Genomic DNA, 21,541 nt, shown 5'->3' with positions numbered 1-21,541 from the left:
TGCGAAAATTGTTGCAATAAGTTTTTGGCCAAGTTTATGTATGCATAGGTCATTGTAAATATCATGAGGCATTGCCAGGAGATTGGAGTCAAAGCACTTTCAGAACGCCCCTCGCACACACACACACACACACACACACGTACTTTGCACTATAAAGAAGAAGGATTAATTTGTTATTCTTCACGACACAACAAATGTAAACAGAATTTTAAGAAAATGAAAATCGTTTGAACTTTTTAAATATTTTATTTCAAATGTAAACTGGACGGAATTGTTGAAGAAAATCAAACACAAAACTGCTGACAGTTTGCACAACAATGAGTGCGATAAATAAATAAGACACAACATGACATTGAAAATATGACATTTAATGTCATTCTTATGCATATCACAGCCAACGATGCATTTTTGAGTCACTTGAGAAAAAGTGACTCTATGTAATCGGTCAGTGTTAGTCTGTCCGGCCGGCCGTCCGGCCGGCCGGCCGTCCGTCCGGCCGGCCGTCCGGCCGTCCGTCCGTCCGTCCGGCCGGCCGTCCGGCCGGCCGTCCGTAGACACCACCTTAACGTTGGACTTTTCTCGGAAACTATCAAAGCGATCCGGCTCATATTTTGTTTAGTCGTGACCTCCAATGACCTCTACACTTTAACGATGGTTTCGTTGACCTTTGACCTTTTTCAAGGTCACAGGTCAGCGTCAAAGGAAAAATTAGACATTTTATATCTTTGACAAAGTTCATCGGATGTGATTGAAACTTTGTAGGATTATTCTTTACATCAAAGTATTTACATCTGTAGCCTTTTACGAACGTTATCAGAAAAACAAGGGAGATAACTAGCCTTTTCTGTTCGGCAACACACAACTTAACGTTGGGCTTTTCTCGGAAACTATAAAAGTGACCGGGCTCAAATTTTATGTGAACGTGACTCCCAGTGACCTCTACACTTTGACGTCTGCTTTGGTGACCTTTGACCTTTTTCAAGGTCACAGGTATGTCTTGAAGGAAAAAAATTGAAATATCATATCTCTGAAACTATTCATCGGATTTGATTCAAACTTTATAGGATTATTCTTTACATCAAATTATTTACATCTGTATTGTGTTGTGAATAGCAATTTCTTCCTGTCCATCTGATGCCTCATATAATATTCAGAACTGCGAAAGTGACTCGATCGAGCGTTTGCTCTTCTTGTTAAAAATGAAGTTCCTGCCTCTCTTAACACACCCAACTGCAAGTCTACCACCTTTAACACACACACACACGAGACATACATACACAAACACACATTCTATCTATGTCTGCACACACACACACACACACACGCACACACACACACACACACACACACGAGACATACATACACACATTCTATCTATGTCTGCACACACACACACACACACACACTCAATCTCTCTCTCACTCACACACAAACCAGAAACCTAAAACGAATGAAAATACTGGATGCATTCAGTAAAAATCCAAATGTATTCACATATCAGCTTCCTGACCAGCGCCCCCCCCCCCCCCCCCCCCCACCTTGTTCTCACTTGCACATAGTGGTTACTGACATAATTATGCTATAATACCCTGTTTGTGACCATACGAACAATACTACATGTTAATTTGAAAATTGGAAAAATGAGATACAGTATGTCATATGGTGGGTGACATTTAAAAAAAAAGTCACAAAATGTGTATTCAAATGAAACTTGGGTCTTATTTTTAGCTTTTGTTTAAACCGATCTTTACATTTTCTGCATTTTTCATCTTGTGCAGGCAAACACACACACACACACTCTTTCTCTCCCCCTGACCTCTGGTCTTCGTACACTAAATGTAACGCTGCTGCTCTCATCTGTCATTTAAATACAAGTCATGGATAACATCAGACTGGAGTACACACCCACACCTGACCCAGCGACCAAACAAAACTCACATCACAAACATGGACTAAACAACAACATCCAGTCATAAAGACCATCAAACAATTATTTGGCAATATAGGTACATGTATGGACATCATAGACATGATCGGAAATAGCTCTGTCACGTTTTCATGGGTTGTGAAGAGTTGCTTTCCCTTGCTTTTCAATGAAAACACCGAGTCAAGCTACACGTGAAATTATATGCCAATCACTAGCGAACCGTGTCTCTACACCCGCGATAATCTGTGCAAGTGAAATCACGCGAACAACTGTCATCCCAGTGAGGATTAGCTTCGATCTGTGCTCACTGCAATTCCTGCCTAATATAACGCTATTTTTGTTCGCAAGTACGCACATCAGAGCTGACAATGGCCATTGCGGATGTGATCGCGTCCCCCGGTGCACAGATCACGCGACCACGTGTGGAGATGCTAATGTTACGCAAAGCTAAATTGGCTCACTGTTTGCAAGGAAAAGCAACTCCACCACAGCCCATGGTTATTTCCGAATTCGTCTATTCTATCGACACATTATACAAAGCTATACAATGTACTTTTCTCTGACTACACAAAACATCTTTGGCAAATTCTAAATTTCCCAGGAACACTATATAAAACAAATATGACCCTCCACCACGGGATGAGTCGCATGTCACCTTTGCATGATTTTCATATTTTTACATTTTCCTAAAGAGTTTTTTATGCTCTATCCAGTGGTGAAAACCGTTTTAGAAAAGAGCGACAAATGTTTGAGTTATAAGCCTGTGACTAAGGTGACCCTCACACTGTTACCAGACACTCTCCGGACTTCTACCAAGCCTAGCGCAGAACCGCGCGAGGTGACATGCGACTCATTTCGTGGTGGAGGGTCACAAATTGACTGCTAGCTGTTGAGACAAACAAATGTTGAACACTAAATAAAATCCAAACTCATAATAACCAAAACAAGACAGCTATCAAATGTTTGTCTTTGAAACGCTTTGACTTCTCAACGACAACAACGATGTGACAACTGTGTTGTTTTTGTCGTGCTGATGAGGATCTTGTTTGTTTTTACAGTGAAAGCCTCTGATTAAGACTCCCTCCCTTTTAAGGCCCTGTTTTCTCACATTTTGCTGTTGATAACCTCTGTAAATTTACCCCCATTTTAAGACTCCTTCCGTTTTAAAACGCGATTTTCACAGATTGTTTGAGGTCTAAATAAGGGGGTTCCACTGTAACCTACCCAGCACTATTTGAAACCTCCACCAACAACCAACATAGTCTTTCTTTCTTTCTTTATTTGGTGTTTAACGTCGTTTTCAACCACGAAGGGTTATATCGCGACAGGGGAAGGGGGGAGATGGGATAGAGCCACTTGTCAATTGTTTCTTGTTCACAAAAGCACCAATCAAAAATTTGCTCCAGGGGCTTGCAACGTAGTACAATGTATTACCTTACTGGGAGAATGCAAGTTTCCAGTACAAAGGAAACCAACATAGTGGAACATTGACTACAGTACATGTTTTTGAAGCCTCTACTAACATCCAACATAGCGCTACATGGACTCAAGCTGAAGCCTGTGCTTGTTACCTGTCAAACAGATCATTTACCTTGTTTTACAAATGAGTCTGTGAAGTTTTAAGTCATCCTTGTCCATAATATGACAAGACTGCATAAGTTACATACCACTGGAATGCAAAATATTTATTTGTTTATTTATTGTGTGTGATAAGGAAAAAGAATTGTTTTGTTTTTTTGTGTGCTCACAATCAGACAATAAAGTATTGTGTATTGTGATGTATGGTTTGTTGTGTATTGTGATGTATGGTTTGTTGTGTATTGTTCTGCGGTGTTTTGTTTGCAGAAAAAAACCTGTTCAGAAAGTAATCCAAAACACAGCTTAATTCCAAACGTATATGACTGCCTTTTTGTTGTTGTTGTTGTTGTTGTATTACATACTTACTGACAAAAAATGGGCTAAATATTTAAGAAATCGGCTATATTACTAGCTTAAAGATTAGAACAAACCACAACTGATGTGCTAATACTCAGAACATTAACTTCTGACACTTCAATTATTTAAAGGACTCAATGCATGTGTATAGCATAGCAGCTTTAACAAATTACTTCAAAAATAAAATTTCAAACAGCTTTAATGAGACAGCATTTCCCTGAAAAAAGTCAACAGGATATGTATCAGATCAACAAACATGGACCATATCATTGTGATATGTGTATGTACTACAGGTGTACAAATAATAACCAGAGAGCAACATCCTGAGACAGTAGCCAACCATACAAGTTGGCACGTAAAGACTTTTGGAAAATAACATGTTTATCATCATCACAGTGAGCGCCAGCCATGGCTGAAAGGCAAACCGATGAAACTATGCGAAAATGTATCCGCAAAACTATCCACATTCTCATGCGTATAATGAAAATCATTTTACTCTCTTACAAATATTGCATCAGCATCTTTCACACAGTGGCGGATTGGAGTAATTGTTTTTACCCGATGTCCTCGCCACAGAGGACAGAATTTAGCACAGACATTTTTCACGCAGTAGCACTGCCATTAGTAACTTCAGTACAATAACAGACGCTTTTGGGAAATAACTCTGTCAGGATTTTCTAGTGTTGTGGAAGAGTTGTGCCCCTGACAGTTAGGCAAACAACAACACGCTGTTGAAAAACGTCTATTCTCCAAGACATTGTCAGAATTGTTTTCCTACCCCTGGCAATCTGCACACAAAACATTCCTGACACTAAGCCAAAGTCTATGGAACCTTCATCTGGCAGTCAGCACACAAAATATTCCTTACACCAAGCCACGCCAAAGTCTATGGAACCTTCATCTGGCAGTCAGCACACAAAATGTTCCTTACACCAAGCCACGCCAAAGTCTATGGAACCTTCATCTGGCAGTCAGCACACAAAATGTTCCTTACACCAAGCCACGCCAAAAAGTCTATGGAACCTTCATCAGGGAAACAGATTGTGTCTCTGCTATCTTGTGCACCTTTTTTACCTAAACCTTTGGCACACCATCAGTTACCAGGCCAACCCTGACTGGTTGGACGGTTATGTCTGAATCAGAGGGACAGAAAACACACAAAGGTACAGTCACGGTACCTCTGTTCAACGACTTTAACTTGTGTTTATTGTACAAAATAAAAATTGTGACTCCAACTTTTATAAAATGTGAATACTTTGCATTCTTGTTCTCAACAACTTTTATTTTTTAAAGAACAAAACAACTGAAACACCTTTACAAAACAAAAAAAAGTTAACAGCACATGCAACCAAAAATTAAAGTCATATTTACTAATATAGTTGCAAAAAAATAAACGTAACTTTTGATCTGCATGTGCACTGAAGCAGATCTAAAACCGATCCAACCACAAGGCAACTGCAGCAGTTCATAAAGCCCTCTAGGAAAAGGACACCTGTGAAAAAGGACACTTTCATCAGTGCCATTGTCTTGTTAAGTAACCCAAGTTTCCTTCTCACACAGGCCACCTGCTATGAAGGGACACTGTTGGCTGCTCTCCAGGGTGTCCTCTCTCCCATGCAGAGCAAAACAAAAGAAACCAGTCGCTCTAAAGAATCCCGTTGTTTCTCTCTACACGGAGTAGTGCCATCATTCACACAGTCACCACTCATTCCTTTCTCGCAACCCCCATCACAGCAGATCTGGATCGTCCCACAGAATAACCGATTCCCCCGAAACCCTGTCACAGCAGATCCGGGTCGACCCACAGAGGTTGTGGCTCTCTCTGTGAATACCTCCGAGCGATGGGCCTGATATTGGTCGTCAGTGACCTCTGGCGACTGGGTGACCTGCTCCTACGTGACCTGCTGCGTCTTCGTGACGACGATCGGCGCGGCGGTGGCCATGGGCCGGACTGTCGCTTGGCGATGACGCGCCCCGCAGAGTGCACGCCCGGTCGGATGAACAGCTGGCTCTGGCCCTGGTGGAAGCGGGGGGTGGAGGAGGGGATGAAGTCACCCGACGTCTCCGAGCGGTTGGTGGTGAGGGGGTGCGTGGAGATGGGGAAGGGGGCAGAGTGGAAGTAGCCCAGGTCTAGCTGCAGGTCGGGGTGGGGGTCCCTCCCCTTCCGCCCCCCGGCCTGGTCCGGCAAGGCTGGGATGGTGCGGAAGTTGTGGCTGTGCTCGCTCCAAGCGTTCCTGGCCGCCTTGCCACCCGGGGTGGGAGCGGGAAGCTTTAGGTCGCCAGGGTCCTTGTCTCGAGGCGAGCGCATGCGGATCTCCAGACATAGACAGTTACAGACTGTGTCATCCTGACTGCCTTTACAGCACTGCCACACAGAAAGGGAGGTAAGTTTAACACCAGACACTTACAGACAACACATAGATTCGAGAGAATTATACGTATAGGGCTTTGAACAAAAGAATCAAACACAATAGACAATGTTTGATCATAACTCTGGCTGAATAGAATAATAATAGCGGTTTAACACACACACACACACACACACACACACACACACACACACACACACACACACACACACACACACACACACACACACAATCACACACAGAGAATAGTAAAACTTGAATTCACACACTAAATCTCTGATAGTCTTAAATCTAAATTAACCAGGCAATAAGGCTGCAATCTTTCGCAAATGATTTAATTACTGTATTTATTATAACTACATTGTAATACTAATCATTATGTGGAATTAATCACCTGAAATTTTCATAACATCAAAATTTGGATCCACCGCATATGCAATAAATAAACTCTCCTTTTTACATTTAGTCAAGATTTGTTTTATATCACTGACCATTGGTCACTCAGACATCATTTAACTCGAGCGAGATGAACTCAAGACAAACGTTTCTTGGCTGTGTCACAAATCACTGGACCATTGACTGACCCTGCCACTTAGTTTCAATGCACACACTAGCAATTCTTTATGTAGTATGTACTGTGATTTTCTAACCCTATTCTATATCAATCACTTATATGTACAGTATTTGAATCCCATTTTTCCAACTCTTACTATGGACAATGAATGACTTATTCACTTCAATGTACACTTTTATGTGAGTGCAATATTCAGACCATAATTATACTGTGTAAATAAAAACATAAATATAATACAAAGATATTGAAATAATACTAATCACTGTACATGACCCAATCACCACACCTCCACCTAAAATGAGATTGAAAAAGAAAAAAAAGAAATGTCTTCTTTGACACTGTCAATAAACCAATTGAATGATATGATAAATAGGATTTAATGACTGAGATCTGAAAACCCCCATGCCTTCTGACTTGATTAATCAGCAGACATTGATTCTGAGTTACTTGCATACAATGCTTTTTTTCTTCTAATGAACATGAAACTTTCTTTTTAGAACAAAAATCACAGAATCATTGAGCCCACAATGAAACGAGAGGCTATCCCCCCCCCCCCCCCCCCCCCCCATCTGCCAGTTGTGCATTGTGGCCCCTGTGAGTCTTCAATACAGTACGTATTACTATAAAGCAATTGTAAGTTTAATGCACCACAAAACTGTTACACCGGTGTATGTGAAGGTAATGAGGTTAGTTAGTGGTTAGTTAAAAAATACGAACATTCAACCAAAGAAGAGGGCAAGAAAAAATTCTGTTTAGAAAATAAAGAAAAAAAACACAAGAGTTGAAAACTTGCTTCTATCTTCCCCACCATAATATTATTGGGTCTATTAACTAAAACTAATAAGGAACAATTGAATTTGAAATGCACTAGCCTAAAACTGCGTAACTACAATCAAAAGAAATAATAAATCTCTATCCATATCCTGTAAACAATGTTAACAGTTAAGCCCTATCATTAATTCTACAATAGATGTGCCAGTGTTTATTAATGTCAACAAAATCTTATGGGGGCTAAATCCACTCGAACTCTTCTAATCTTTACGTGCGTAGTAGACGAATTCCGGGAATACCTCGGCCAGGTTTGTATGTGTTGTGAGAGAGGAAATATTCTTGAAAACTATGAGGCATACTTTTTCGTGTGACGTTATCGGCAAATCACAGACACAGTCTGCTGTCGCGAGTAATTGGCCTATACCGTATAATCCCTAGCAAACGCCCACCCTCCCTCCGCACAGATTTTGGGTACAAGTTGGGGGTGGGCGTTTGCTGGGTATACACCCCTTTGCAAGATAAAGTGTCATCACATTTTCAAGAGAGAGAAAAAGTGATACAACATGTGATTTATGCAATTTTAATGAAAAATAAACACACCCGTTTACCCAAAGAAAGATCAACGTTCTGTGATAGAAAAAAAAGAAGAAGAAAAAACCGGCGAACCATCGAACAGTGTGCACAAATCGTAGATAAAGGAGGCCGACTGTCTTAAAACAAATGTTTTTAAAAGCAAAATAAGGGGTGGACGTTTGCTAGGTAGTAACCCCTCTGCACAACTTTTGGCCAAAAGTGGGGGGTGGGCGTTTGCTAGATACTGGGCGTTTGCTAGGGATTTTACGGTAATGTAACACAGGACAGCCTCTTATTTTCCAAGAGTATTCACTCTTTCACAACACATACAAACCTAGCAGAGCTATTTCCAAGCATCGTTTATTATCTATGGATGAAACCTAAAAATATATACAGTACAAGTGTAATTGAAGATAAAAGTGAGAGTAAAGGAGAATAAGATGAGATAAAAAGTGCGACGTACACCCAGACGGCTCTGACATGTACACTTGGCCCACAGTCGGCCCGGACTGCCGCAGCAACTCCCACAGCACCCCTGAACCAATCAAAACGTTGCACACACAATGCTCAAATTGATGATATCATGAACATAATAAAATAGTTCTTGTCTTCGCCGCTCAATGTCAATTTTCCTTATACCTGTAGTTGGGTTAAATAAACTATTTGCTGCAATCTTTAAACTCATGGTGCCCATTGTATTTTCAAGTACGTATTCCTTGAAACATTCAACTAGAACTAGCTCAACTAACTGACTCAGCTCTAACAGAACGTTGAAAAGCATGAATAAAAAAATACTACAATTAGTGCAAATTAAATAAAAGTTGAAAAAACCCAGAAGACAATGAATGGTGCAAGATATTCCAGAGCTGAGAAGAAGAAGAAGTTTGATGATGTTCGGAATAAATGTCTGCAGGTTTTCATTGGCTGTGGAACATGTGCCGCAATGCCAAACAATGAGACAACCATCGCCGCTGATATGTGGACTCAAGCAATGGTGCCCTGGTCTCTTCAAAGGACAGTGAACCAAACACTATCGTTACAACAAACGCATGGAAGCATTGAATAGTTGGCTGATGTACATGTTGTCGACGTGCCATCCTTGTCTGACATGACGCCATTTTCTTTCCAAAATACAGAATGCTCATCGGAGCTCAATATCAGCAGTGGATTGAGGCGTGATCACTAATGTGTCCACGAGTTTGCTGTAACGGCTTGACTCACTGCTTAGAAGGGGCACAACTCTTGTACAGCTAGTAAAGACTGGACAGAGTTAATTCCAATTACACACACTTTGACTCACACATCTTACCACATGGTGTGTCTCACAACGCTTTGGGCTTCAATCAAAATTAATTAAGAATGTGATTGCCATCTAAGAAAAGAAACATTTAAGAGACACAATGAACTCGAACTTATAACTTAAATGAAGGGCAGAAAGTGGTTTTGGTAAACATTAAGAATGACATGAAATGTGAACCTCAAATGGCCATTTCCTAATTAATATTTACAGGAAACACTACAGACAAGCATTCATTGGGTAAAACCTTTGCTTCCTCAGTCTCATTTACATCAAATGTAAAGATCCATACAATATACCATACAGATTATGAATCAACATGTCATCCACCCTGAACACAAATCTGAATTATATATCTGAGCTCCCATAAATACAATAATGTACAGGAACAAATGTTTTGATTAGGGTCAAAATACATTGTTATACCATGCTGTTATTGGTCACTGCAAACAGTATTGGTTTGGTCAGTCGATTACACGCAGCTGTAGAAAACGGGGACCGGGAAGGATAGGATTTACAGTGATCCTGTTGTCGTAGGAGGCTGCTATCTTGTTAGAGGGAAAACATGCAACAATACACTGCCCCCCCTCCCATGTCAGACCCCCCCCCCCCCCCCTGAGCAATTTCAGACCTCCCCCCTTTCAATACCTTGCTTTCCCCCGACTGTTAGATTGTTTGTTTGTTCATGGGCTGAAACTCCCACGGCTTTTACGTGTATGACCGTTTTTACCCCGCCATTTAGGCAGCCATATGCCGCTTTCGGAGGAAGCATGCTGGGTATTTTCGTGTTTCTATAACCCACCGAACTCTGACAATTGGATTACAGGATCTTTTTCGTGCGCACTTGGTCTTGTGCTTGCGTGTACACACGGGGGTGTTCGGACACCGAGGAGAGTCTGCACACAAAGTTGACTCTGAGAAATAAATCTCTCGCCGAACGTGGGGACGAACTCACGCTGACAGCGGCCAACTGGATACAAATCCAGCGCGCTACTGACTGAGCTACATCTCCGCCCTACTGTTAGATTAATACCTCCATTTTGGCATTTCAAAAGCCACATTTTGAGACTTGATTTGTGTAGACTGTAGGGTGTTCAAAACGTTTTGAGACTTGATTTGTGTAGACTGTAGGGTGTTCAAAACGTTTTGAGACTTGATTTGTGTAGACTGTAGGGTGTTCAAAACGTTTTGAGACTTGATTTGTGTAGACTGTAGGGTGTTCAAAACGTTTTGAGACTTGATTTGTGTAGACTGTTGGGTGTTCAAAACGTTTTGAGACTTGATTTGTGTAGACTGTAGGGTGTTCAAAACGTTTTGAGACTTGATTTGTGTAGACTGTAGGGTGTTCAAAACGTTTTGAGACTTGATTTGTGTAGACTGTAGGGTGTTCAAAACGTTTTGAGACTAGATTTGTGTAGACTGTAGGGTGTTCAAAACGTTTTGAGACTAGATTTGTGTAGACTGTGGGGTGTTGAAAACGTTTTGAGACTAGATTTGTGTAGACTGTAGGGTGTTCAAAACGTTTTGAGACTTGATTTGTGTAGACTGTAGGGTGTTCAAAACGTTTTGAGACTTGATTTGTGTAGACTGTAGGGTGTTCAAAACGTTTTGAGACTTGATTAGTGTAGACTGTAGGGTGTTCAAAACGTTTTGAGACTTGATTTGTGTAGACTGTAGGGTGTTCAAAACGTTTTGAGACTTGATTTGTGTAGACTGTAGGGTGTTCAAAACGTTTTGAGACTTGATTTGTGTAGACTGTAGGGTGTTCAAAACGTTTTGAGACTTGATTTGTGTAGACTGTAGGGTGTTCAAAACGGGGCTCCACTGTCTGTCTTTCACAGAATTAACCAAACCTGCTAATACGGTGGAACTCCCTTTTTAAGGCCTAAACCAATCTAAGAAAATCAGGTCTTCAAGAGGAAGGAGTCTTTACATATGGGGGTAAATCTACACAACAGAAAGTCTAAGAAAACCAGGTCTTAAAAGGGTGGGAGTCTTAAATTGGGCGGCCTTAAGACAGGGGTTCCACTGTACTTGAAGTCAGTTGATGGGCAATCATGATTTGTTTGTTTGTTTGTTTGCTTAACGCCCAGCCGACCACGAAGGGCCATATCAGGGCGGTGCTGCTTTGACATTTAACGTGCGCCACACACAAGACAGAAGTCGCAGCACAGGCTTCATGTCTCACCCAGTCACATTATTCTGACACCGGACCAACCAGTCCTAGCACTAACCCCATAATGCCAGACGCCAGGCGGAGCAGCCACTAGATTGCCAATTTTAAAGTCTTAGGTATGACCCGGCCGGGGTTCGAACCCACGACCTCCCGATCACGGGGCGGACGCATGGGCAATCATGAACCGTGGAGCAAATACTGCAGGGTAATTTAGCAAAGTGACGGGAGGGGGGAGGTAAGATATGGCCGACACAGTGGGATGGGCATGGAAGAACCGGGGAGTTAACTGGAAGCACTGTCAGAGACAAAGGGAGATAACTTAATTAACACAAGAAGAGCAAACGCTCGATCGAGTCACTTTCGCAGTTCTGAATATTATATGAGGCATCAGATGGACAGGAAGAAATTGCTATTCACAACACAATACAGATGTAAATAATTTGATGTAAAGAATAATCCTATAAAGTTTGAATCAAATCCGATGAATAGTTTCAGAGATATGATATTTCAATTTTTTTCCTTCAAGACATACCTGTGACCTTGAAAAAGGTCAAAGGTCACCAAAGCAGACGTCAAAGTGTAGAGGTCACTGGGAGTCACGTTCACATAAAATTTGAGCCCGGTCACTTTTATAGTTTCCGAGAAAAGCCCAACGTTAAGTTGTGTGTTGCCGAACAGAAAAGGCTAGTTATCTCCCTTGTTTTTCTGATAACGTTCGTAAAAGGCTACAGATGTAAATACTTTGATGTAAAGAATAATCCTACAAAGTTTCAATCACATCCGATGAACTTTGTCAAAGATATAAAATGTCTAATTTTTCCTTTGACGCTGACCTGTGACCTTCTTCTTCTTCTGCGTTCGACGGTTGTGTCTAGGGTCGTAGTTCCGCTGCTGTCGTGAACTGGAACGTCGCTTTCAGGTCTTCTGACGTTCCCCAGAGCTTGGTCTCCAGTGTAGCTCCTTCTGGCCAGATCTGGTTCCGCAGCAGAGTGAAGTTTGTGCATGTATTCAATACATGTTCTACTGTCTGGTCGGCCGCCCCACAATCGCACAATGCCGACTCTGCTACGCCGATCCTTTTCAGGTGCGCTTTAAAGCCCTGTACGCAGCCGGAAGATGGCAGTCTGCTCTGCACGGCTGAGGCGGTGGATGGGGTCTTGGTCTGGCTTGTAGCCTCCGTTTCTTTCTTTGAATGCTGTCTTCCAGCGATGCTTGATGAGGGTTTTGGTCTCTCGGAAGGACAGGCTGGTTTCTGGTTGTTCCTGTCTTCCTGCATCTTTGGCCAGACCATCCGCCTTCTCATTTCCAGCGATGCCGCAGTGCGCTGGAATCCACTGCAGAACTACGGAGGCTTTCTGGGACAAGTCGTTCAGGGACTTCTTCAGCTCTTCCACGAGGTGTTCTGCAGGGGCTGTGAGGACTTGTAGTGCGGACAGGCAGTCAGAGAGGAAGACAACCTTGGGTGGGGTTTCCTCAAGAGAGGTGAGGAAGTCTGCAGCTGTATGGAGGGCAACAACTTCTGCTTTGAAGTTGGAGCAGAGAACACCGCATGGTGTGGTCAGTGTCTCTGGGGGTCTTCCTGGAATTTGAATGAAGGGAACCTGTGACCTTGAAAAAGGTCAAAGGTCAACGAAACCATCGTTAAAGTGTAGAGGTCATTGGAGGTCACGACTAAACAAAATATGAGCCCGATCGCTTTGATAGTTTCCGAGAAAAGTCCAACGTTAAGGTGGTGTCTACGGACGGCCGGCCGGACGGCCGGCCGGACAGACTAACACTGACCGATTACATAGTCACATTTTCTCAAGTGACTCAAAAAACCCACGAAAAGCCAGGCCTGTGGGTCTTCTATTATCTATACTTTTCAAAGGATTGCAAAGACTGTGACGGCAAGAGGACCTAACTTCCAGGCAACATGCATACTGTGATCATGCTCATCAGCGGAAGATATGTATACGGGCGGGGAGTCAGGGAGGGGAAAGTAGGGGAATCATTCGCACATTTGTGACCCTCCACCACGAAATGAGTCGCATGTCACCTCGCGGGGTTCTGCGCTAGGCATAATATAAGTCCGGGGAGTGTCTGGTAACAGTGTGAGTGTCACCTTAATCACAGGCTTATAACTCAAACAGTTTTCGCTCTTTTCTAAAACGGTTTTCACCACTGGATAGAGCATACAAAACTCTTTAAGAAAAAGTAAAAATATGAAAATCATGCAAAGGTGACATGCGACTCATTCCGTGGTGGAGGGTCACATATTAAGAATCAAGCAGTATTTAAATATATGTACACAAATGAACATAAACAGTCATCTTAGTATTAGAAAGAAGAAGCGTTTACATAGAGAGTAAGCAAAAAAAAAGAGCACATAAGCAAGTGTAAAGGCAAGCAATAAAGCTTAGATGCCATCAGGTCTGTTCAACAAGCAAAAGTTGAAAGCAGCGCAACACACCAGCACAGCAGAAATATTATCAGTTATATCAAAGCATTTTGCACACCGCAGCTTGGATTGAAAATGACTGTGTCAGAAAAGCCGGCAAAGCAAGCATTGAATGCGCAGAAAGAGCAGAATTAAAACACCCACACAAAGATGTACAAATAATGAGCTATTAAAAACCACCCACTAGCAAAAGCAGAGACTAACATTAAAATATCAAAAAAACTGTTGAGAAAGTGCGACTAAGAGCATTTGGTTGTATATACTTACTTCTCATACTTATTACGAATCAAGGATCGGTAGCTAGAGTGGAGTTTGTGTTTGATTTCCAAACTCATAGCATTTCTGAGAAGACAGAGAGAGTACAACGATCGATCAGACAACATACGACATAAATGAATGTAGCGCTCAACCTGGACTGACGTTACCTCCCTTTTCACATTTATATTTATATAAAAAAAACTCTTTGTTTATGGACATATGCTAACCAGAAAATAAATCATCAAATCCTTAAAATTCACAGGGCAGGTTGATTTTTTTTTAGATGAAACATAAATAAATCAATAATAGCAAGCATGCTGATCCTTCCCAAACTCTACCTGCAAACAAAGCTAGGCCCTGGGACAACAGCTGGTGTCCTTATTAGACAGGTGTAACTCACGAGAGGTGTCCTAGCTTGAAGGTAACACAGTGATTCATGTGTGTACATGCTGGTTTCCTAGTATGGGCTTTCCACTTGGAGAAAGTGACCCGAATTTCCGAACAATGAGATATTTAATAAAGTCATGGAAGTGGAAATGTGAGTTTATGGCCATGGACGGTGCAAGCCTGTTATACATCCCTGTTCTCTTCATGGCGATATAACTGACATGATTGCAACATTTGATATTACAGTTGAAAAATCAACTTGGCTCCACTTCCCAAAATGAATTCATTTAAAACACTCAAATCACTGAAGTATTTAGGGATCTCCCAACATAAAGGCCAAAAAGGAGGTAACACGTCGAGCGATTTGCACAGAAATAGCAGCAGCCAAACAGTGTACGTGTTGTATTAACCACAGGAATCCCAGCTGGCAGACCCAGCAAGCACACCCAATAAAAACCAGCCGTGTGGTCATGTGACCAAGCCCAGAGTAGCCTAAATAGCGCCCTCTACTGGTCAGAGGTATACATGTACAATGATGAACCGAGATGCCAGATTACATTCTGAAGTCTCTGTAATTCACGACACCTTCTTGCAATCAGAATATGCCATGCATAGGTGCAAGAGTATGTGACTCAAAAGGAGAAAAGACACATTTGCAAAGAATTATTGTAAAATAAAAAAATAAAACTCCTCCACTATTTACATACTTACAAAAACTTCAAATGTCTAGCCTTGTGAAATATCTACAGTGCATTTCATACAAAACTGCACGTAGACCCCGTACTGCACCAGAAGGGCAAGAAATCAACACATGATCATGTCAATCAATTGTGATGCAGAGCCCTTCAAGTCAAATCAGCCAACACACAGATGTAACATTCACATCACAGAAACAAAACAAAACAAACACACACACACACAAAGTTGTTCTTGCTGTTTATATTAGCAGGTCAGTTGCTTGTGCTTTGAACAATAATTTCAATGCAAAGCATGCAGGTGAATTTCTATTCCCTCAGTGAACCCAGCATTTCTGGAAAAAAACCTAGCTCTCCCACCCTTCCAAATCCTATCTTCTTCTGAAAGCAGTAAATACAACATGGGTACAATTGGAGAATTATTTATCTTTTGAATTTGTTTTGTTTAAACAAGAGTTTATTCAGAACAATAGTTAGCAACACCACATTATTTTTCTTAGGTCCAGTAGAACGCAACACGTAGTATACCCATAAGTGACCCGCTGAATTTGAAAGCTACAACATAACAGAATAAAAGACAGTACTGTAGGCACTAACATACCAAGAACCACAGCATAAAATGTCTACACAATACCAAATACTTTACCAAAAGCAAAACAGTGCTCTTTACTACATAAGCAGCTGAGAAAATCCACTCTTCGTTCTTCTAACAAAGAGAAATCTATTTTGAAAACATAATGAAAAATGCTTGAGTTTTATAAACCGCAAATGACAACAAAGTCATCACTTCTCATTCAATGAATCCCGCAACCTGTCACTACCCCACACTTCAGTCGATGATCTCATCCCAAACCAAAGATACAATAACCTGTTTCTATGTGCATAAAATCTAAAACAAACAAATGCAAAAACACAATCAAAAACATAGTTGAAAAATAAAACCAGTCCTCAAATAACGCTCTTTTTTTTAATGTAAATTCATTTTTACACTCTGTGGCATTTCGAAAAAATAAGACAAATCGTCTTTCGTAGAATACTTTCAAAATGACAAATCGTCTTTCGTAGAATACTGTCTCCTTTCTTCGATTCAGCTCTTAGATCCCACTTCACCCATCCCTGGACCTCCCCCCACCCCTCTTTTTTTTCTCTACACTCTCTCCCTCAACCCTCACCAGTGTAAAGTCAATTCAGTGAATCGCACCAAACGTGAAAGTTTGAACAGATGTTATACACAGGCAAGCACACAGGGGTATGTTCAGCAAAGGAAGGCAGAGAATTAACTGTGACTCCAAGTGTTGGCATCAATCCTTCACAGCTCATTCTTCAAACAGCATCAACAAAACATAGCGGTAATACATGTGGGTAATACCTAATGGCAGATATTTTAGGGAGATAGCTTTGTGGGTTTTGTTTGCAGAAAGTTCTACCATATATATATCTGTGTGGCTTAGAACAGGGTAATCGGGGATCACATTCACCTTTTCATCATGTTGAATCGTTCAACACAGGGATCGTTCTTTTCATATGTAAGCATAGTATGGGTATTATGCATGTCTAAGCTGTCACAAAAACAAAAAATGTTTCGAACAGTAAGCATAATAGACCAAGTGAAATTTTCAATGAGTCAATGTTTGAGGGAAATGACAGTACTACCAGACTAAGGCCCCCCAAAAAAGTTGTATGTTTCTGGTCACTCGACCCTACCTAGTTTTTTCCCGCCGACCCTATACTTTTTTTTATTGCATTTAATAAAAAAAAAAAAGCAAAAAAAAGGCGTCAAAACGACAGTAACAGAGGGCAGACGACACAAGGGGGATAACCCCGCATCCCTTTTGTCTCATTTGTTTTGTAATGTGTTGTCTTTCTCTTTGTATAGTAAGTCCAGTCTCTTTGCGTCACTGTATAGTTATTTTCTACCCTGACCAACAACAAAAAAACAAAAAAAACAAAAAAATCCCTACCTACCTACCTTATTTTTTGTAGCCATGTTACCAGAAACATACAACTTTTTTTTGGGGGGCCTAATCTATCCCGTCTATGCCACAGACGTGAGGACTGAAGATAATCAAGTGAAAAGTTGCAGTATGATCCGTGTTACAAGGCCATAGAGGGAAGAAATGTGTTTTGCGAGTCAATTTGAGCTACGATACACTTCTAAGAGAATCAAAGCCGATAGCCTTTACAATTGGGAAGGGTAAAGGGCACATTAATCTTGCGAGTTTCAGTGAACATACACAGCCAACATAGCTGATGACAAACTTGTCATACATACAATGCGCAAAAAGAAAGATAAATGTATGTAAGAAGAGGAAAAAAGGGAAGCAACTTACGTCACACATGGTCCCTCCCTCGGACGCGCAGCACTGACACATGATGATGTCCACGCAGGTGATGCGCTGCGGAGGAACAGAAATACAAACACAAGTAAACACACAAATAAACTGACAGGTAAACATTGAGACGAGCAGCACTGACACATGATGATGTCCACGCAGGTGATGCGCTGGGGAGAGACAGTAATACAAACACAGGTAAAAATTGAGAGAAGAAATAGTCTCTGGTTAATAAAAAGTGTGTGTGTGTGTGTGTGTGTGTGTGTGTGTGTGTGTGTGTGTGTGTGTGTGTGTGTGAGTGTGTATCACTGTTTGTCAATGTGTGTGTGTATATATATTTACAGGGTGGGCCATAAAAAGTGTCCACATTTAATTTGTTAATAGTTTTCCTGTAAAGTGATATTTTCTTTTCTGTTTCAGATAGAATTTGAGACAAGCATCTTAGAATTCTTTTAAAGCCTGAATGGATCGCATTCCAGTACAGGAAAGGACCAAAATCGTTGAACTTTACTTTGCTACCAATTCTGTGGTTCTCGCCCAGCGCTCTTTTCGGAGAGAGTTCCCTGGCACACACTGTCCATGTGCGAGAACTGTGAAGCGCCTCGTGGATAAATTCAGGAACACTGGTAGTCTCGCAGATAACAATACAGGACATAGTGGTCGACCATTTTCTGCCAAAACAGAACTCTATAATCCACAGGTGTTGCTTACACACACACACAAACACACACACACACACACAGAAGCCGTATATATATATATATGTATATCTATAAATATATAGAGATAGGTGACAGTGTATTTTTCGCGTGGCTATAAATTGATTCGACCTTTTCACTTTGACAGTAAGAACAACTTACGGGTGCAAGGGAAGCGTTCTGGACAGCGCAGTGACATTCTAAAAATAGTAACGTAGAAATGGGAATATGGATTGAAGCCACACGAAGGAAGGGAGATAAACGCAAAACACTGGAGAAGATAAGGAAGAGTTACTGGGAATGGTGAAATGAACAGAAAAACCAAAATCGGAGCACGTGTTGAAATATCGACCAGGTTGTGTCCTGTCCCGGGTGTACCTGAATATGCCCACCAAATTTGAAGCAGATCCATCGAGAACTTTGGCCGTGCATCGCGCACACACACACACACACAGACAGACACAAGTCGTATATATATATAGATAGAGATAGATGACAGTGGATTTTTCGATAAATAGATTCGCCCTTTGCACTTTTACAGTGAGGACAACTTACGGGTACATGCAAGGTAAGCGTTCTGGACAGTGCAGTGACCTTCTAAAAATAGTAACGGGAATATGGATTGACGCCACACGAAGGAAGGGAGATAAACGCAAAACACTGGAGAAGATAAGGAAGAGTTACTGGGAATGGATCTGGGAAGATGAGAAGAAAAACCAAAATCGGTTCAGCGCTGCGCGCTGAGAGCACGTGTTGAAAATTCTCATCGACCAGGTTGTGTCCGGGGTCTACCTGAATATGGCCACCAAATTTGAAGCAGATCCATGGAGAACTTTGGCTGTGCATCACGAACACACACACACACACACACACAGACAGAAGTCGTATCTATATATAGATACACACACACACACACACAGACAGAAGTCGTATATATAAATATATAGATATATGTGTATGTGTGTGGGCGTATGCACCACGTGAAATCTCTTCTATGTACACAGGTAACATTGGCTAGACAAGCCTCCTTCCCCTGGCTGTAGACTAGGCTAGGCAAGACGTGAATGAAAGATCTCTGATCTCCCCCGCCCCCCAAAAACCTCTTCTATGTAGAGCTCCTCTCCAAATTTAAACCAATGTAAGTATAACTGGAGAAAAAAAAGGTACGTCGGGGAATCAGAAACATTGAATTTGTACTTGACCTAACATATTTATTGTGTGGGTACAGCACTCTGAAGTCAGTGCCAGACCTAACGCGACATCGGCTACAGAGGATTCCGTCAAGCCAGCACGCTATCGTACACTGACCACTTTTTTTTCTCTTTCACCGACCTTTCTGTTAGGACAGCAGGCGTCGAGGCACGACGTGATTGACGGACTCTTGCAGCAGTTGCACGCCTCCGCCATCGCCAGGCAACACTCGCACGACTGAGCGTCCTCGTCCTTCGCACAGCAATGGGACTCCCCGCAACTCCCTCGACCCTGAAACACGCCAAGGTCAACGTCAAACGTTCTTTGTGCTGAAAATCCACACCTACTTCAAAATAGACGATTTTGAGAAATAACTGGGAAATGAGATGAATACCGGAAATAACTCAGTTGCAGGGTTTGTATGGGCCCTTCTGAGAGTGAATACTCTTGCTTTCAGTGAGGCAAACTTTCCCACGTGACATGATAGGTCAGTCACTAGTGAGGGGTGTTTCTGAAACATGTGGACAAGGAGCATGTGTACAAAGCTTGACTCACTAAAAGCTACAGTATTCACTCTTTCACAACCCTAACAAATATGGCAGAGTAATTTTCGAAGTTTATTTATTGAGTGTAAATCAAACTGCCAAGGATGTTTGTTGGAAAGAAACCAAGAAAATCCCCTCATGTGACCGGCAAATCGTACGGTTTGACGGCGCCATGACTGCATTCTATGTCAGCATTGTGTTACACCTTACCTTGAGCACATAACAGAGCACAATAATGCCGACCAGGACCAGGACGTAGCAGCCGACAGCGATGCAGACTATGGCCGCGATGGGAAGGTCAGCCATCCCTTCAGCACACAGCACTCAAACATCTGAAGTGAAAGTCAAAGCAATTATTTTACCTTTGGCAAACCAAGATGTATCTTCTTGCCCCCCTCTTCAGATTGAAATCTTGAATGTTACAAGCACAACAAAGTTGGAAAGTGAAGACGTCAAAATGCAAATAATCATTAATGGTGTCACATAATAATATTTCTGTCACTTCTTTGCGAGGACTCCTGTATTCTGTCATTTCTTATAGAGGACTCCTGAAGCAACAAAAAAGTGTTTAGAGAATAAAGTTGGTCTCCGTGACTTCTTCATTCAAGCAGTAGAACATTATAATTACTTGTAAGGTCACCGGCAGGCAGGCTGTGCATGCATATGTATCGGTATCGCATGTTTTGTCTTCTTCACAATTAAAGTATACTAACAATAAAAGAAGAAAGAAACCGCAGCTTTGGGGTGACCAGTAAAAATAGTGTAGTGCTTAAAAATCATGAAAGCTAGCTGCTTGCACTTGCAGTGTAAGCACCCGGCAGGGTCTCCAATCTTAAACTGCCTCGTTTTGAGAACACTTTTATCCAAACTCCAGGGTTCCTGGCATAAAACAATAGTACTGCCAGAAAGGGTAATGTTTCAGAATTACTTTTAACTTTAGCGCCAAGCCCCGCAATTTTGTTACGCGTACAGTCAGAACAATGATCAAAGATAAGTAAAACGTGTCAAAGCCTGCACATTCACGGGGGGAGCGATGTTCGTTTTCCTACAAACGCAGACATTGCCTTGCAAATTTGTGTCAGGAGACAACGTGCAAGCAAACAAATTACCTGTTCATAAACACAGTGTAATAACGTGATTTAAGGTCCATTCGGGCAGTGTACGCTCTTCTGCACAGATGAACATCTCTTCTTTTCACAGGATTCCTGCCGCTGGGGAAGTCACGTGATGACAACAAATTCAAAGAGGGACCAAATGCAAATTTTCCAAATAAGAATATTTTAACTTGCCAAAAAATACATGTAACAATTAGAAGACCGAGTAATATTGAGTCTGGGGATTCAGACACTTTGGAACTTGCATGCAGATCACC

The 21,541-nt window shown here is 41.7% G+C and overlaps 2 protein-coding genes across 2 annotated transcripts in view; both read right to left on the bottom strand.

The window, feature by feature from the left end:
- Nucleotides 1–231: 231 nt before the first annotated feature.
- LOC138975269 (variable charge X-linked protein 3B-like) overlaps nt 232–21,541 on the bottom strand; it is a 40,720-nt gene continuing 19,410 nt past the window's right edge. Inside the window, exon 3 of the transcript XR_011458585.1 lies at nt 232–3,361. The gene's annotated coding sequence lies outside the window, so the exon portion shown is untranslated. The remainder of the gene's footprint in view (nt 3,362–21,541) is intronic.
- On the bottom strand, nt 4,044–21,396 carry LOC138975270 (uncharacterized). The gene is made up of 6 exons (XM_070347924.1): nt 21,279–21,396; nt 20,380–20,501; nt 19,766–19,915; nt 17,733–17,798; nt 8,613–8,684; nt 4,044–6,227 (listed from the first exon to the last, which is right to left on the bottom strand). The coding sequence occupies exons 2-6, from the start codon at nt 20,473–20,475 to the stop codon at nt 5,643–5,645; spliced, it is 969 nt and encodes a 322-aa protein (XP_070204025.1). The 5' UTR covers nt 20,476–20,501; nt 21,279–21,396; the 3' UTR covers nt 4,044–5,642.

This window comes from Littorina saxatilis, linkage group LG9 (genome assembly GCF_037325665.1).
Source record: "Littorina saxatilis isolate snail1 linkage group LG9, US_GU_Lsax_2.0, whole genome shotgun sequence".
NCBI lineage: Eukaryota > Metazoa > Mollusca > Gastropoda > Littorinimorpha > Littorinidae > Littorina > Littorina saxatilis.
The sequence above is the reverse complement of the archived record's forward strand: the minus strand, read 5'-3'. Positions and strand labels throughout refer to the sequence as shown.

Coding starts and splice junctions, on each gene's coding strand:
- LOC138975270 (XM_070347924.1), bottom strand. CDS start 20,475: ATGGCTGACCTTCCCATCGCGGCCATAGTCTGCATCGCTGTCGGCTGC. Junction 19,916..20,379: donor TGCTCTGTTATGTGCTCAAG/GTAAGGTGTAAC, acceptor GGCGTGTTTCAG/GGTCGAGGGAGTTGCGGGGA. Junction 17,799..19,765: donor CCTGCTGTCCTAACAGAAAG/GTCGGTGAAAGA, acceptor GTTCCTCCGCAG/CGCATCACCTGCGTGGACAT.